Source organism: Lontra canadensis, unplaced genomic scaffold, assembly GCF_010015895.1.
Source record: "Lontra canadensis isolate GAN:19392208 unplaced genomic scaffold, GSC_riverotter_1.0 scaffold174, whole genome shotgun sequence".
NCBI classification, from domain to species: Eukaryota; Metazoa; Chordata; class Mammalia; order Carnivora; family Mustelidae; genus Lontra; species Lontra canadensis.
The window spans coordinates 2,116,091-2,133,726 of NW_022631168.1; the positions used below are offsets into that span (position 1 = coordinate 2,116,091).

Consider the following 17,636-nt stretch of genomic DNA (forward strand, 5'->3'; position numbering starts at 1 on the left):
AGAACTCTCCTCCCAGATTGCAGAAGGCCTCTCTTACTATGTTCTCACATGGTAGAAAGTAAGACAGAGAGTAAGCTCTCTGGTGTCTCTTCTTATTAGTACACTAATTTCACCATAAGCTGTGATGGCCTCATCTAAACCTAATGATACCCTACAGTCTCCCATCTCTAATACCGTCACATTAAGAGTTAGGGCTTCAATATATGAATTTCAGAGGGATACAGTTCGGTCTATAACATCTTCTCTTTAATGTAGGTGTTTACTACTATAAATTTCCTTCTATGTACTTCTTTTGCTTCATCCCATAAGTTTTCCTTCTGCTATTGATTTCTAATATCATTCCATTGCTAAGTCCAATAGCTGAGCTCCCCCTTACCCCCCCACCAAAGTAAGTTTCCGACCTCTACTCTTTTTCCTGTGTATTGATTACAGTTTCCTGTTTTTTTCCCCATATCTCTTAATTTTTTGTTGAAAAATAGATGTTTTAGATAATGTATTACAGCAACTCTAGGTACTGATTCCCATCCTCCAGGGTTTGTTGTTTGGTTATTTGCTTATTGACTAGGCTGGACTTTTTCTTTGAACTTTAGTTTTCCCACAGTGTGCTGTCTCTAATGTCATTTCTCAGAGGGATAGCTTTGAGGATGTGTAGTCACACTGGAGTGACACAACTCTCTTTGAGTGTCTCTTTTCCTAGTCTCCCTGTCAAGCTTCTAGCTTGTCTGCCTCTGTTGGTGTCACACCCAGATGTTAGCCTCCACTAATTGCAAGCTAATTTCTGTATTTTGGTAACAGTTCCCCCAGACATAAATTGATCCAGTGTAATCTAACAGAGCTTCTAATAGAACTTCTGCTCTATGTGTAGGGCTAGATGAAGGAAAGGAACCTCAGACCTATCAGGCATGCCTTGTGGGAATAGAGCTTCTGCATCATGGAGCTAAGGGTAGGATGGGGTGGGAGAAGAAATGTTAATGACCTATCCCTGCTGGAGAGAAAGCATACCTGTTGGCTGGGACCTGGAGAGGAAGAGCCTCCAGGCTTTACTTGCCTAGAGTAGAGCTTCTGTCTCAGCTAAGCGATTGCAGGTCATGGCTCAAATGTCATAGACTCACTGTTCTTACTAGAATTAGATAATTTTTTGTATATGTTTCCCCACTTGCTATATGCCCTTAGGGCATTGATAGTTTTCAGAGACGTTAAATGGTGGTGGCTTTTGTTTTCATAATTTTTCAAGTTGTAGTTGTTTTGTTGGGGAGAGGGTCTGTAGAATTTCTCACACTGTAATTCTGGAAGTATCCAACTCTCACTCATTTTGAAGGCTCCATTTTTTAAAACTCTCAGGTCATATGCTTAATTTAGGGTTTGTAAACTACGATTCTTGGATCAAATCTGCATAAAGTTTTATTGGAATACCATCATGCCCACTTATTTACATAATGTCTTTGTCTAACAGAGTTGAGTAATTGTGAGAGAGACCATTTGGCCCAGAAAGCCTAAAATATTTAGTATCTGGCCTTTTACAGAAAAAAAACTGCCAATCCCTACTGTAGTTTATCAGCTTTAATAAAGTCTTTTATACTTAAAGATAAAAGTGCTTCTGTAATAAATGTGTGTTGTTGTCAAGAATACCAACTATAATTAAAATCAGATTTGGCTTAAAAATAGCAGGTTTGTAATATAAACATATTTTCTGGTTTTTCCAACATTTTTAGATCTGGTAGCTCAGCGAGGAGAAAGATTGGAATTATTGATAGATAAAACAGAAAATCTTGTGGATTCGGTGAGTATGGGAAATGGTGATATTTTTCAGGATCTAAATACAGTAGAGAAACATTGATGGCTAACATAATAGGGGAATATATTAAATTTAATAATTTACAGGGTTTTTACCTTTCTAACTCCATATGTGATTATGTTGTGATGGTAAGGATAACAATGAAGCATAGAATAAGTCACAACCCATTAAAAACCATTAAGGAAATTTTGGTTTGGAAAACATAATATACAAAAATATTTTTTTAAAGCTTTAGGTTGATGCCTTTACAGTTTAGCTCATTTGCTTATATCATCCTGTTTCTGTACATTTTGTGAAACATGAAACAAATAAATGTGCAGGCCAGTTATAATCCAGTATGAATTGTGAAAACTGGACAATCAGGTCACTTTCTTGCTTACCATAATAGCTTGAGCTGAGTCAAATTGGGAAGGGCCAGTGAGCCTTAAGAGTCAGTGAGTCCTTGTGATCTACTTCTGCCACAGTTATGTGTGTCTTTGCATTTTCTATCTGGATAGTGGATGGGGGTTTTCAGGAAAGATGATATATAGTGAATAGATGTGAATAGATGAAGGGCAAAGATCAATTAAATTTTAGGTCTACACAATTACAAATTTAAATGCAGAGTAGTTTACACCTTGAAATGGATTAGTGAGTGATCATGTTTATTCCTACTGGCAGCTAGATTATAGTGGTTAGGAGTACAAGCTCTACAGTCAGAGCTGCCTGGGATTGATTCCCCTCTCTGCCACTTAGTAGTTGTGCAACCTTAGACAAGTTACTTAACCTCTCTGTGCCTCAGGCATCTTTGTTATAAAATGGAGCTATGCCTCATTAAATCAGATAATGCACACAAAGTGCCTAACACAGGGTCTTGTGCACAGTAAGAGCTATTTCAGGTTTATTGTTATTGTTAGTTTTATAGGGACATCCATTAACAGTAGTTCTTAGGAGGATAATAGTTTTAAGTCAAAGCATATGGTAATTGGAGGAAGGGTGGTACCATATAGCAAGTCAAAATAGCAGGTTTCTATAATGGCTCACTTTGTAACCCATTGCTATGGGGCAGAGAAGTATCTGATCCCAGATCTGCAGATCAAATTATTAATCCATGAAGATTACTCTATTTAGCTAGAATGGTCTGTGTTTAGCCAGTGCTAGTATAGCCTATAATTCCCAAGTAAGTCTTTAATTTTGTTGACTCTGTGACACAGAATAACAAAAGGTACTAATTAATTAACAGATGTCTCTCTTTATGGAGGCATAACATATAAGAATAAAGTGCAGAAAGTGTACCACTTGGTTATTTTTTACACATATGTCTATATGCATGTAACTGCCACTTAGGTCAAGATAAAAATAAAATTCCAATATTGCAGAAAGCTGCCTCATGCTTCTTCCTATTACTAATCCCCAACAGGGTTAACCATTTTAGGACTTACATTACCCTAGATGATGTTTTGTTTGTTCTTAAATGTATAGAAATGGATTCATATGTTATATACTAGCTTCTTTCTGACCTCTTTCACTATTATGTCTATGAGATTCATTCATATTGTTCAATATGATAATAGTTTATTTTATTGTTTTGTACTATTCAGTTGTATAAGTCTACCACTACAATTTGTTTATCCATGCTCCCCTGTTGGGAATCTATTCTAATTCCGGGTTTCCTGTATTGTCCCGTTGATCTGTTCATTTTTTTCAGTCTTTTTTTTTTTTTCTGTGTTTCATTTAGGATAGCTTCTATTAGTTTTCTTTTGTGGTTTGTAATCTGTTATCCCCACCTCATATATTTTTCATCTCTACAGTTTTGATTTGATTCTTTTTTATATTTTCCACATGTCTCCTTTACATGTGCATGTTTTCCTCTACCTTCTCGAATAGATGAAGTATATGTACAATTGAACTGTTAATTCCATGTTTGGTGAACTTGGTCATACATCTCTGTTGGATATATACCTAGAAGTGGAATTGCTGGGCTAACTAGGGAATTTTGTTGTTTTAAACTCTTTGTGGCTGGTGGGAGTGGTTCAGTAGATATTGAAAAGTCACTGTTGCAAAAGAAAATGGATAACTGAAGGAGTAAAGTTTCTTGAATTTTAGGCCTCATACAAGTAAATACATATTTTCTTAGGAAAATTGAAAGATTTTTATGGCTCAGAAAATCCCAGGATTATTTTGGGCAGAATAGGCAAATGTGTTTGCAACCAGCTGGTTAGAGGGAACCTTTCTTCCTGGAAGCATAAAGAGGAAAAGGCTTTCACACTAGCAGGAAGAGCCACTTCTGATTCCTGACACAACATGCAGTACTTTGGTAGGCAAGGAAAAGTGGTGAAGCTTTTCTAGTGGGCTCGTATTACTTACCATACCCCTGACCTAGTTCTGCTTCTGTGGACTTGTAATCATGAATGGCTGATCTCTACCTGTGAAGAGACTAATGAGTTCATGATTGAATATGATTAATGAAAGTAAAAGTTTCATAGGTATTACTACAAATCGGTCTTGTAGTCAGTGCCAGGGATCAAATAATTCATATTTTTCCCCCTAGTCTGTCACCTTCAAAACAACCAGCAGAAATCTTGCACGAGCCATGTGTATGAAGAATCTCAAACTCACTATCATCATCATCATCGTTTCAGTCGTAAGTTTTTGTCATTTTAGTGTGTTATTTTATTTTTCAATCTTTAAGAAACTGGATGCTAGAATTCTTTCTCAATGATTAGCTGTCCTGTGAAAACAGTCCAAAAGTTTGTACTTAAACCCCATCTTCCTATTGCGAATGTTTATATGTAAGGAATCAGGGAAGGCATTCCAGATATTCCTGGATATTTAATGTTTTTTTTCAGTACTGAAATGGGATTCTTTTAAAATTACATTTTGTAATTGATTCCATATTTTCTAATGATATTACTGTTTTCTAGCTGATTGAGTGCTCCATTTCTTTATTTCTGTTTTCTCATTTCTAATTGATCTGTTTTTCTGCCTGGCAACTTTGCAAAACTCTTATTAGTTATAATAGTTTGTCAGTCTATTCCTCTGTATTCTGATTCTTCTGTCAGGAGTCAGCAAATGTTCTGTAAATTGCCAGATATTGTAATAAATATTTTATGCTTTTCAGGCTGCATGTAGTCTCTGTCATATATCCTTTTTTTTTAACTTTGAAAAGTATAAAAACCATTCCTAGCTCACAGGCCATGAGCTCTAATTTGCTGACTCATGCTGTAGGTAAATTATGATGCCATCTGTTAATAATTTCAATGTTATCAAATTTATATACACACATTATATATAATTCTACATAGTTATATGTAGGTATGTATATATGATTTGCAGTTACTAGCAATGTTGGATAATTATGGTACCAATGGGCATCTTATTTAGTTCCTGGTTTTAAGTGGAATGCTTCTAATATTTATAAGAGTGATATGTAGGGGCAGCTGGGTGGCTTAGTCAGTTAAGCTTCTGCCTTCGGCACAGATCATTTGGGGGCTCCCTCAAGTGGGGCTCCCTACCAGTGGGGAGCCTGCTTCTGCCTCTCCCCTCCCCCCAACGTTTTCTCTCTCTCTCAAATAAATTAAATCTTTTTTAAAAAGAGTGATATGTATTATGAATTCTTGTTAGATTTTTATTGACAAGTTAAAGAACTTTATTTTTGTTTCTAGATTGCCTGAAGTTTTAGTCAGGAATAGGCATTTAATTTTGGGAAATGATATTTCTCTTCACAATGAGTTGACAATATGACTATCTACATTTAGTAGTAATATATAGAATTACATTAATAAATGTACTTATAACTGTCCTTTCACTTCTGGGGTAAATACTAAGTGGCCATTACGTAGTATTCCTTTAATACATCATGAGTTCAATTTGCTAATGTTTATTTAGTAGTTCTCATGTTTATAAATATAAGTGAGTCTATATGCTGTTCTTTTGTAACCCCTATGTCAACAGATATTGGACCTTTTTGAACTATCCTGAATGTCTGATAATCTTTTTAATATGCCTAAATTCCTTTTTTTTTTTAAATTACATTTGAGAGAATTATTCAGCTCACTCATCACCTGCAAGCTAATTTTCTTTTCAGCTCTGTTCATCCTATGTATTTATTTTTCATATCTATGCTTTAAATTTCTAAGAACTCTTATTCTTAGTTTAATTTTTTTTTTTTTTTTACGGAATTGTCCTTGTTGACATATGTACCCTCTCTTTGAATTTCTCTGGATATAAAGAATACATCACAGGGAATTAGCTTATGCAATGGTGGGAGCTGGATTGGCAAGTTCAGAATCCTCAGGGCAAGTTCAAAATCTGTCAGGAAGGGCAGTCTAGACCTCTGGGGCAGGAGCAAAGGTATAATTTGTAGACATAATTTCTTATTCATCAAGGAAACCTCAGTTCTGACCTTAAGGATTTCTAACTGATTGAATCAGGCTAGGCTGTAGGCTAATCTGCTTTACTTGAAGGTAACTGATTTATGGGCTTTAATCACATCCACAAAATACAGTGACACCTAGGTTAGTGTTTAATTGGGTAACTGTGTACTATAGCTAGCCAAGCTGACACATAAAACTGATCTTGGAGAAATATAGTTATGTTTATCTGTAATGGGATTATTTTTGTTTTTAAATGAATTTTATAGGTATTTTAAAGCTTTATTTCTAATATGGTAAGTGTTATTAGTTATAATCCCCCTGTGTAAGAGCTCTTTGTAGTCCTCAGTAATTTTTAAAAATCTGAAGAGGTCCTGAATGAAAAGTTTGAGAGCTGTTGCTCTAAGGAGGGTGAGAGGGAGATGCTTTACTTTGGGGGTAGTTTATGGCTGGGTGAAACAGCCTTTCTCCTCATCCTCTTGCCATTTGCAGAAACCCAAAATTAACTCTGAGCAGATACCTCTGGCTCCGCTCCACTTTTCCTTGACCCATGTTGAAAGACCTCCACCTTAGGTAGCTGCATTTACATAACAGAAGAGCAGCCATCAATCTGTTGAAAATTTCACCATAGCCCAGAATGTCTCCTTGCTCAGGAGACTCAGGTAGCACATTCTAGGCTCCTCAGCTTAGCTTCTTCCTTCTACTTGGGTCTATGAATTTAGATTGATTTATAAAGCTGGATTGTTGTTAAATTCATATTGTATTTATTGATCATTTATATACATAGCTCTGCTCTTAATGCAGTATCAATCTTTCCCAAAAGCTGTTGTTGCCTAATAAATTGTACTTCAGCTTTAAAAATCCTTATATTTCAGCTGTGGCAAATAGTCAACTTCATGTCAAATTGGAATATCTGTGTGTGTGTGTGTGTGTGTGTGTGTGCGCGCACAGATTCATTAAGAACCAGAATTTGCTGTAAACCACCACCCTCCCTCACATTTATAGAGAAGTAAGGTAAAAATACTCTGCTGACTTTTGGGAGCAAGCATGGAATTCATAAGTGTGTTTTGTTCCCTAACATTGAGTAATGAAATCAACCATTGAAGATATAAAAAAATTGTAATTTAAAGCAAGACAAATGATGAAATCAATGCAGTGAACCTAATGTTTAAAATAAATCTATTTGTTGGAATTTAGTAATGTGTACAAGCATACTATTAAAAATATACTTCAGGGGTGCCTGGATGACTCAGTTGGTTAAGTGTCTGCCTTCAGGTCTGCCTTCAGCTCAGGTTGTGATCCCAGGCTTCTGGGATCAAGCCCCACATGGGGCTACCTGCTCAGCGGGGAGCCTGCTTCTCTCTCAGCCTATGCTCCTACCCCTGCTTGTGCTTTCTCTCTTTCTCACTCTCTCAAATAAAATCTTTAAGAAAATAAAATATGTATGTGTGTGTGTGTGTGTGTGTGTAAGTGTGTGTATTTCAAAAACCCAATACAGTTAAAAAGTTAATGCTTTTAATAGGAATAGGAATAGCATTTTTACTGTGTTACTTTTACTGTGTTACTATCATCAGCTTTATTTTGATTTGGTAATTGTAATTGTCATGTCATTATTCACCAAAAGGTTAATAGCAACATTTCTTTCTCATGGGTGATAGAGATACATAATCTCTCCTCAAACTTTTAAATATTTCTAATCATCCTAATAATGAAAAGTAAGATGTGTATAAAACCTAAAAATATGCTTCATAAAAATAATAAAATCATGCCTCAGGAGAATTAGGATAATTTGTGATCTTGATAATTAATGATGATTCTGCCTGGTTTCCAATAAGAGAAACAACTCCACTGCTTTTTCCCCCAATGAAGAAAGTATAGTGGAGGGGCGCCTGGTGGCTCAGTGGGTTAGGTCTCTGCCTTCAGCTCAGGTCATGATCCCAGGGTCCTGGGATTGAGCCCCTCATTGGGCTCTCTGCTCAGCAGGGAGCCTGCTTCCCCCCGCCACCCCACCCGCCTGCCTGCCTCTCTGCCTACTTGTGATCTCTCTCTGTCAAATAAATAAATAAAATCTTTAAAAAAAGAAAGTATAGTGGAATTCAAATGTGTGAGAGTTATATCATAAAGAATCCCTTTAACTCCACTTCTGCCTTTGAAAATACTTTATTGGTGTATTATATTACTACACAACTGCTGCTGTAATGGAACCAGTATCTGTTTATAGGTTTTTACCTTGCTTTATATATTATTTATGAGTCTGTGATGGATTCAGGAAAGTAAAATTGCCTTCCTTCTCCCTGTAGGTGTTCATCTATATCATTGTGTCACCTCTCTGTGGTGGATTTACATGGCCAAGCTGTGTGAAGAAATAAAAAAAAAAGTTGTCTTTAACCAAGGATATGAGACAACAAGGAGTTAAAAGCAATCCATGTGACTCAAGCCTTTGAATACTGACAGATGGTGTCTGCCAGTCTCTTCAGCTGTCTTCTGTTTCTTTCTTTTTTTTTAAATCTTGTTGTATGTGTCCAGATTTATCTTTGTCCAGTTTATTCTAGTGCACTTCAGATTTAACCATTTATTGCAGCAGTACCCTTAAAAAGGCTTTTGTTTCTTTAGTTTGTTAATTAGAGTCATCTATTTAGAGAAACAGTTTTATTTGTAATTGCACAAAGCTATCACCAAGGTAGAAACCACCAGTCTTATGAGCTGTCTACTAAGACTTTGGATGAACTTTGTATTCCAGAGACAGAGAGCATCGCTAACATCTCATCTTTTGCTATTGAAGAGTTTTAGGTGCTTGAAAACAATTTAAATGGAAAATCGTTATTTGGGGAATTGTAAATAATTTGTTGGTGCTGCTTGTTTCTAGGAGCCCATGCAGGTAAAGTTTTAAACATTTTCTGTCAGTCATATGGGGAACATTTTGCTAGCCCATTAGAAATATACAGAATTAACCTTTTCCTTCTAGTATTCACTTTCAGGAAGAAACTTTTGACCTTTCACAAACCTTACAGAGCATGATATCCTCTCTTTCCCCCATTGCACTTGATTTGAAAAGATGATGGCTTAAATATTGTTGAAGAGTGTGGTTTTTTATATACTTCTTTCTTTTTGGTGGATATTTAGGGCAATTGTATAGTTAATAGAACAGGTAGTGGATGAGGTGGCGAGGCAAATTCTTCTGGCTCACCAGAGAAAAATAAGACAACCACGGTGGATATACTAGTGTTTTAGGTATATGAGGGAGAGGTAGTATGGGACATTTTTTTCCAGTCTGGGCAAAGCCCAAACTGAATATAGTCAACAGTCAACTCTAGGGTTTGGGTTTGACTTCTGTTGAATAATAGTTTCAATATCCTTTATGGATTAATAAATTCTATGATCTGTCTTTGAAGAATTCTTTTGTGAAACTGGAGAGTAGACAGTATGATATGTAGAAATAAGACCAGACAGTTTTTAACATCCATTTAACTGCAGTGTGGGAAAACTGGAGTGTAATCATACTGCTTTGGCTACACTGGCATCTGTTACCTATTAACGTACTTTTGGTGTGTATCTGAAAGGATATTTGCTACCCTAAATCATTTATTTATCAATAAATGCCAGTAAGTGGAAATTATATTACATTTGACTATTTTCCAAATGAAAGAGCAAAGTAGTCTATAAAACCTAGCCACCTGTGTAATCCTAGTCATGTGCCTTGAATACGTATGTGTCTCATAATCTGGCTCTTGCTACCTGTTCTTCCATCTAAACCTTTTGATTCATGCTACTAGCCTCATTTCTTTGACATATACTTTAGGCCCACTGGAACTCTTTTCTTGATGATCACACATGGCGCAAATGTTTCTTGGTCTTCTTTATCAACACTAATGCCTTTTAATTATATCAGCATTTCCTATTGGAAAACACTTTTGTTCCAGGAAAACATTTGGCATTCTTCAGTAATAATTTCCAAATGTCTTTAATCCAAAGAAGAAGACTTAAAGCTTATTTCCCTTTCTTATACACACCTGAATAAAAATGATGTGCATGTTTTAGGGATAAATTACTTAACTGTTCATTGGTCTATTTATGTATAAGAATGCTTTTTAAAGCACATATCTTGTTTTAAATGATGCACAAACTGAAGGCATTAATAAAATTTAAGAGTAATGTAATGAGCTTTAGAATTTCCTCCTGGAATCTAATTTCTTCTGATAACATTTTGCCATAGTTCACTTACACTAAAAATACATTAAGAAATGTGACCTGGGGAGGAGTTAAGATGAAGGAGGAGGAGGGGGACCTTATACTTGCCTCATCCCTTGAACACAGCTAGATAAATATCAAATCATTCTAAACACCTAAGAAATTGATCTGAGGATTGAGAGTACAGACTGCAAAACTAGTGGCAGGAAGAAGGCCACATCATGGGAGGTAGAAGATATGGAGACATGATTTGGTGGAAAAAAGAACTGCAGGTGGTCTGGAGGGGAGGCAGCCCTGATCAGGGAGAGTAGAGGGAAGAGAGAGCGAGAGCAGTACACAGAGCATTGCACAAGACAAACACTTGCTCAAAACCATTGACAGGGAAAGCAAGAGGGGCTGATGATTGCAAGTTTTTATAAGCAGCAGAGCTCAAAGTCTGAAGTTTTAGAAGTCCATGCAATCTCTGGGGTCATGCCTGGTGGGCTTAACTGTGCTCTTGTGGGGAAGGAGGGCGGAGGCCCAAGAGGATATCATGGCCCGAGGATCCCCTGGGTAACACCAGGAGAAACTGTTCCTCTTCTTGAAAGTCCATTTGGGAGAGGTGGCATGGCCTATCTGGAGACAAAAGAGCTGGTGGGCACCATTGAGCTGCCCTGTTGACTAGCATAGGAGTAGAGGCAGCTGCTGAGGGCAGCTAACCTGGACACTGGCTTTTTACTGCACTTTACCATAAACTCCGAAGCTCCTGTGCATTTGTGTGACTGCCCTAGGACAAACTGGCATAGCCAGAGCATGGTGGGAATCTCACTGAGAGGATCAGCACAGGTCTGTGCCACACCTAGTCCCTAAAATGTAGGGTTTTGAAACCCAGCTGGTGAACCTGAGATAAAATAGCACTGTGCTGCCAGGCGGGCAGACACTTTGGACACAGGGTGAAGGCAGGGATCTGAGGGATGTCTGGGACACATGAGGGGAGATTGTCAGCTCCTCTGTGAGGACTTTCTGAGCAGTGAGAGGCATGAACTCCCCTCTCTGGGTCTGCTATGACCAAGATGCAATACTGACTGGATGTAATGACCACAAGGATGGAAGTATCAGAGGAATGAATAAGTAATATAAAAGATAAAATTATGGAAAATAATGAAGCTGAAAAGAAGAGGGGAAGAAAAATATTGGATCATAAATGTATACTTAGGGAACTCGGTGACTCCACAAAGCATAACATTTGAATCATAGGAGTCCAAGAAGAGAAGGAAAAGGGTTTATTTGAGCAAATTATAGCAAAAAATAAAAAACTTGCCTAACTTGTGGAAGGAAATAGACATCCAAATCCAGGAGGCACAAAGAACTCCCATCAAAATTGACACAAGCAGGCCAACACCAATAAAATTTGCAAAATACAGAGATAAGGAAAGAGTCCTGAAAGCAGCAAGGGAAAAGAAATCCTTAAGCTACAAGGGAAGACAAATAAGGTAAAAGGAGATCTCTTCACAGAAACTTCACAGGCCAGAAGAGAGTGGCATGATATATTTAATGTGCTGAATGGGAAAAATATGCAGCCAAGAATACTTTACCCAACAAGGCTGTCTGTCTTTCAGAATAGAAGGAGAAGTAGTTCCCCAGACAAAAACTAAAGGAGTTCATGACCACTAAACCAGTCCTCCAAGGAATACTAAAGGGGGACTCTGAGTGGGAAAGAAAGACCAAAAGCAACAAAGACTGGATGCCTGACTAGTTTTTAGGGCTTTTATCTCTGTGGTCTTTTCTCAAGTCTGGCTAGTATCTGTATAATTGTTGTTTTAAATTCTGATCTGAGCATATTACTTATACATGTTTTGATTAGATTCCTGGCTGTGACCTCTTCTTGTTTTTCTTTTGGGAAGAATTCCTCCATCTTGGCATCTTTTCTGGGTCTCCTCTTGTGTGTTAGGAAAGCCTATTATGTGTCCTGCTCCTGAAAATAATGGCAATCAATAAAACTAAAAAGCAGACTACATAGTGAGAGAAGGTATTTGCAAGTGACATATCTGATAAAGAGGGTTAGTATCCCAAATCTGTAAAAAAATTGTCAAACTCAACACCCAAGAAACCCAAATAATCCAGTTAAGAAATGGACAAAAGACATGAATAGACATTTTTCCACAGATGACATTGAGATGGCTAATGGACACATGAAAAGATATTCAACATCAACCATCATCAGAAATACAAATCAGAACTACTTTGAGATACCACCTTATGCCTGTTAGAATGACTAACAACACAGGAAAGAGTAGATGTTGGTGAGGATGCAGAGAAAGGGGAACCCTCGTGCACTGTTTGTGAGAATGCAAACTGGTGTAGCCACTGTGGAAAACAGTATGGAGTTTCCTCAAAAAGTTAAAAGTGGAGCTACCCTATGACCCAGGAATTGCAGTACTAGTTATTTACCCAAAGGATACGAAAATACTAATTCAAAGGGACACGCACATCCTGGTTTATAGCAGCGTTATCAACCATAGCCAAATTATGGAAAGAGCCCAAGTGTCCATCGGCTGATGTGTTCATAATGAAGATATATATATATGATATATCTATCATATATGTGTGTATATATATGTATGTATATATTTGATATATAAAATATGATATATGCACACAATGGAATATTACTCAGTGAAATAAGTCAGAGAAAGACAAATACCATGTGATTTCACTCATATATGGAATTTAAGAAACAACAGATGACAGATGAATGTAAGGGAGAGGGGAAAAAGAGAAGCAAACTATAAGAGATTCTTAACTATAGAAAACAGAGTTGATGAAGGGGATGTGGGTGGGGGATGGGCTAAATGGGTAATGGGTATTAAGGTAGGTACTTGTGATGAGCACTGAGCATTATATGTAAGTGATGAATCACTAATTTCTACTTCAGAAAATCTATATTTCACTACATGTTAACTAGAATTTAAATAAAAACTTGAAAGAAAAAAAAATGTGATCTGGACCCTTTCAGTATAGAGCATTGGTCTCAGGTGTATATACTTCCTTCAAAACCAATAGACACAGAAGAAGTTTATATATTTATATATATTATATATATATAGTATGTATATATTCTATAGTAAATATATAACTATTATGTTTAATAATTCAATTATATTTAATTAATTACATATGAAATATTATATAATAAATATATAATTAAATATTATATGTGTGTGCATGCATATGTATATACAGTCACCACAACTATATCCTTAGACCATGGTTGAGATATAAGTGAAAAGAACCCAAGGGAGTGCAATCCATTTTGACGTGATTCTGAAAAGTCTTTCTAAAGTTGAATGACAGATTCTGAATGAAATGCCTCAAAGGAAGGCAAAAGAGGGTAGGAGATAGTCATTCAAATAGGGCTAGCTAACAGGGTTAGCTAAACAGAAAAAAAGAGAAAAGAAGGGCAAAGATCAAATGTACAAAACGTTGGGCCACAACAAAACAATAATCAGCTACTTGAACCTAGGTAACTGAAGTCAGGAATGAGGTAGAATTTTTTTGTTGTTTAGGCTAAGGCAACTCAAAACATCAATTTAACTTCTGCCCAGGCCTCCTGCAGGTTTCAGCTGAAGTATTCCTTCCCTAATCGACACAGAAAAAAAAGATGGCTATGTATTTAGTTGTTATGAACAGAGAATGAAGTGGCACAAGCTAATTATTTCTCTGTACTTCAAAACCTTGGCTGTGAGGTCAAATGGTGACACAATCCATATTTTCCTTCAGAATCAATGGATATGGCTTACATCAGGTAATGTTTCCTCCTTGCTTTACTCTGGAAAAAAAAAAAGCAATGGTTTTTTACTTTTACAAGAAATGCTTGCTCTACTCTTCTGGTACCTATCTTTCCTAGCCTTGGGACAGATGAAGAAATTGGGTTGCTTCCTAAAGTATCTTGAAGGAAATGGCTGTAACAACAATAATAGCAGCAGTAGACTCTCCTACAGTGTCCTATATTAAAAGCAGATCTATCTCTGACTGCTCCATCTTTTTAAGTATAATTAATGAAGTGGAGTGGTGGTGATGGTGATGATGGTGGTGGTGTTTGATCTATGAATCACTTTGAAATCACTGAGGAGGGGCACCTGGGTGGCTCAGTGGTTTGGGCCCCTGCCTTTGGCTCGGGTCATGATCTCAGGGTCCTGGGATTGAGCCCCACATTGGGCTCTGCTCAGCAGGGAGTCTGCTTCCCCCTCTCTCTGCCTGTCTCCTGCCTACTTGTGATATCTGTCAAATAAATAAAAATCTTTTTTAAAAATCACTGATGAAAACACAATCAAGGCAAATATTACAGAAGCAAGGGGTTTAATATAGGATTTAAGCTTACACAAATGTCTGACAAACCAGAAGGGAAAATCTGGAAGGGAGTTACCAGGGAACAGAAGAATAGTCCCAAGCTTTTCTACTTGAAGCACTGGCACTTGCAGACAGGTTGGAGCTTGCTAGAAAACCTGAGAATCTCTACATGTCTGTTTGCCAAAGTAACTGTGTGAAAAAGGTCATGTGGAAAAATTTGTGGAAGCCACAGTCTCAGTAGACTGGATGTGAAGTACCTGGCTTGCAGTCAGGTACTTGGTCTGTAGAATCAGCAGACAGGAAGATGTAGTGGATGTTGAGTGGAAGAGATTGAGAAAAAGCTGTGGCACACTAGGCACTTTAGCATCTTTGTGTCTGACTGCCCTAACCTTCAGAAAGTGTTGGACTCCACTTCCTTTCTGCTTCCCAAGTATCACATGAATTCATTTCACTGGCAAAACATTATCCTAAAATCATATAGGTAAAGAAGTTTCTGTAAAATTCCCAGCTTCTGGCAAGAGCATTGGTTCCAGTCCAGCACAGCCAGTTCCTCCTAGAATCATTCATAAGATCATTTCAACTGCTTTACCTCATGAAGAAAGACCATTTGGGTAAGTTAATACATTCTTTTGGTCAGGGTACATTGTACACAGTTGTTGGGGATTCATGCTGCTTATTAAACCAAAACATTATCTAAATCTGAAATATGTTGCGACTTTACATCTCTTTTCCAAAGAGAAGGAAAACCATGACAACACTATATGAAAAAATTCATATGCACAGGTTGATTCCCTGAATTACCTTTTTTGTTTCCATTCTACTTTTGGAACAAAAAGAAAACTTTTGAAGGTCTCATGCACAGAGAGGGAACATGAAATTCAGTAGTGCCCTCTACACACTCTCATTTCTGTGTAAGTTGGAGTAACAAGGACTGTATTTACCCGCTGTTCTTAACCCCCCCAAAAGAAGAAAGATACATGAAACAACAGTTTTTAAGACACGACTCTAGGCAATGTAAGGCAGTGATACTTCAAAGAGGTGAACCCATTAATTGCCCCAGCTTATTAGGTTGAGATGGCACCCAGACAATCACATAGTGAGGAAAAACCCAGGAAAAGGCCAGCAGACTCCCTAAATTGAAACACATCTGAGATTTCCATGAAGACCAAGATACATAGTCTCTGTAGAGCTGGGTACTGGAGAGGAAAGAGCTGCAAAGAGAGGACTCCAGAGATCTGAGGAAACTACTCAAATGCAAGGCAAAGAACCCACAAAATATTACAGGGAACACTATCCTACACTCACACAGGGAAGGAATTTTGCCTGTACCTACCAGGCAGACTGGAAAATCTTATGACTTACAGAGGATTTGGAAAAGTACTCAGAAGGGTGTGGCCTAGACCAGGATTTCTCAATCTTGCCACTGTTGACATTTGGGACTAAATATTCAGGATTAAGGTTTAGGGTTTGGGTTGGAGTTAGACGTGGGTTAGGGTTAGGAGTTAGGTTCTGGGTTTCCTTTCCACTTCTCCATTCTTTGTACTGAGTTCCTCATAATAAATGTCACACAATGTCACAATAGAGTATGCATTTCAAAGCGTTGACAAAGAAATCAAATATTTCAAGAAACCTATTGATAAGAAATCCTTTTCCATTGTATTGTCAGAACCCTTCAGTGATTTCCTTTTTTTAGCCCTCTCCTAGTTCATTGCCTCTCACAGTTTAAGATCATAGCTACCTCTTGCTTCACTGCAATTTTAGTGCAAAATAATAGAAATTGGCTTCTCTTCATCTTTCGTTTCCCTTCCCACTAACCTCTCCCAAATGTTTCAGCGCCTCAAGAATTACTTATGTTAGACTTAGGTGTTAGGGTAGAGGTTAAGGGTTGGAGTCTAGGAGTCTGGATTAGGGGTATAAGTAATGGGTCAGGGAATTACATTTAGAGGTTAGAGGGTTATGGTTAGGGTTATGGTTAAGCATAACTGGCATTCTTCCCGGTCTTCCCTTTCCAGCTCTCTAAGCCTCCAGGATGAACAGACTTCACCCGGGGTCACACATGAGGTGGGGGTTGAGCTGGGCCATTGGTTGTCTGTGCTGCAGTCCTGGGCTCTTTTAGAAAAAGAATGAAATGCCCATCTGGTCACTGCCTGCTTCATTTTTTAAAATTTTATTTTATTTAAATTCATTTAATCAACATATAGTGTATTATTAGTTTCAGAGGTAAAGGTCAATGATTTATCACCAGCACTCATTACATCACATGCCTTCCTTAATGCCCATCACCCAGTTACCCCATGCCCCACTCCCCTCCAGCAACCCTCAGTTTATTTCCTATGGTTAAGAGTCTCTTACAGTTTTTCTCCCTCTAGTTCCTCTAACACACTCTAGTTCCATCCATATCATTGCAAATGGGAAGATTTTATTTTTGATGGCAATATAATATTCCATTGTGTGTGTGTGTGTGTGTGTGTGTGTGTGTGTATACACACACACACACACACACACACACACACACACATATACCACGTCTTCTTTATCCATTCATCGATCGATGAACATCTGGGCTCTTTCCACCTTTCCATAGTTTGGCTATTGTGGACATTGCTACTTACAAACATTGGGTTGCAGGTGCTCCTTCAGTTCATGACATTTTTATCTTTGGGGTAAATACCTAATAGTGCAATTGCTGGGTCATAGGGGAGCTCTATTTTTAACTTTTTGAGGAATCTCTGAACTGTTTTCCGGAGTGGCTGTACAGGCTTGCATTCCCACCAGAAGTGTAAGAGGGTTCCCCTTTCTCCACATCCTCACCAATATTTGGTTTTTCCTGACTTGTTAATTCTAGGCATTCTGACTGGTGAGAGATGGTATCTCATTGTGGTTTTGATTTGTAGCTACTTGATGCTGAGTGATGTTGAGCAGTTTTTCATTGTGTCTGTTGGCCATTTGTACGTCGTCTTTGGAGAAATGTC

The 17,636-nt window shown here is 37.6% G+C and overlaps 1 protein-coding gene across 2 annotated transcripts in view; it reads left to right on the plus strand.

Moving 5' to 3' along the window:
* The window catches only part of VAMP7 (vesicle associated membrane protein 7), a 50,286-nt gene extending 39,973 nt beyond the window's left edge, over positions 1 to 10,313 (plus strand). For both annotated transcript variants that reach the window (XM_032846303.1, XM_032846304.1), the window contains exons 6-8: positions 1,713 to 1,780; positions 4,326 to 4,418; positions 8,448 to 10,313. In XM_032846303.1, the coding sequence (XP_032702194.1) occupies positions 1,713 to 1,780; positions 4,326 to 4,418; positions 8,448 to 8,516 (230 nt within the window). In that variant the 3' untranslated portion in view covers positions 8,517 to 10,313. The remainder of the gene's footprint in view (positions 1 to 1,712; positions 1,781 to 4,325; positions 4,419 to 8,447) is intronic.
* Positions 10,314 to 17,636: the final 7,323 nt, after the last annotated feature.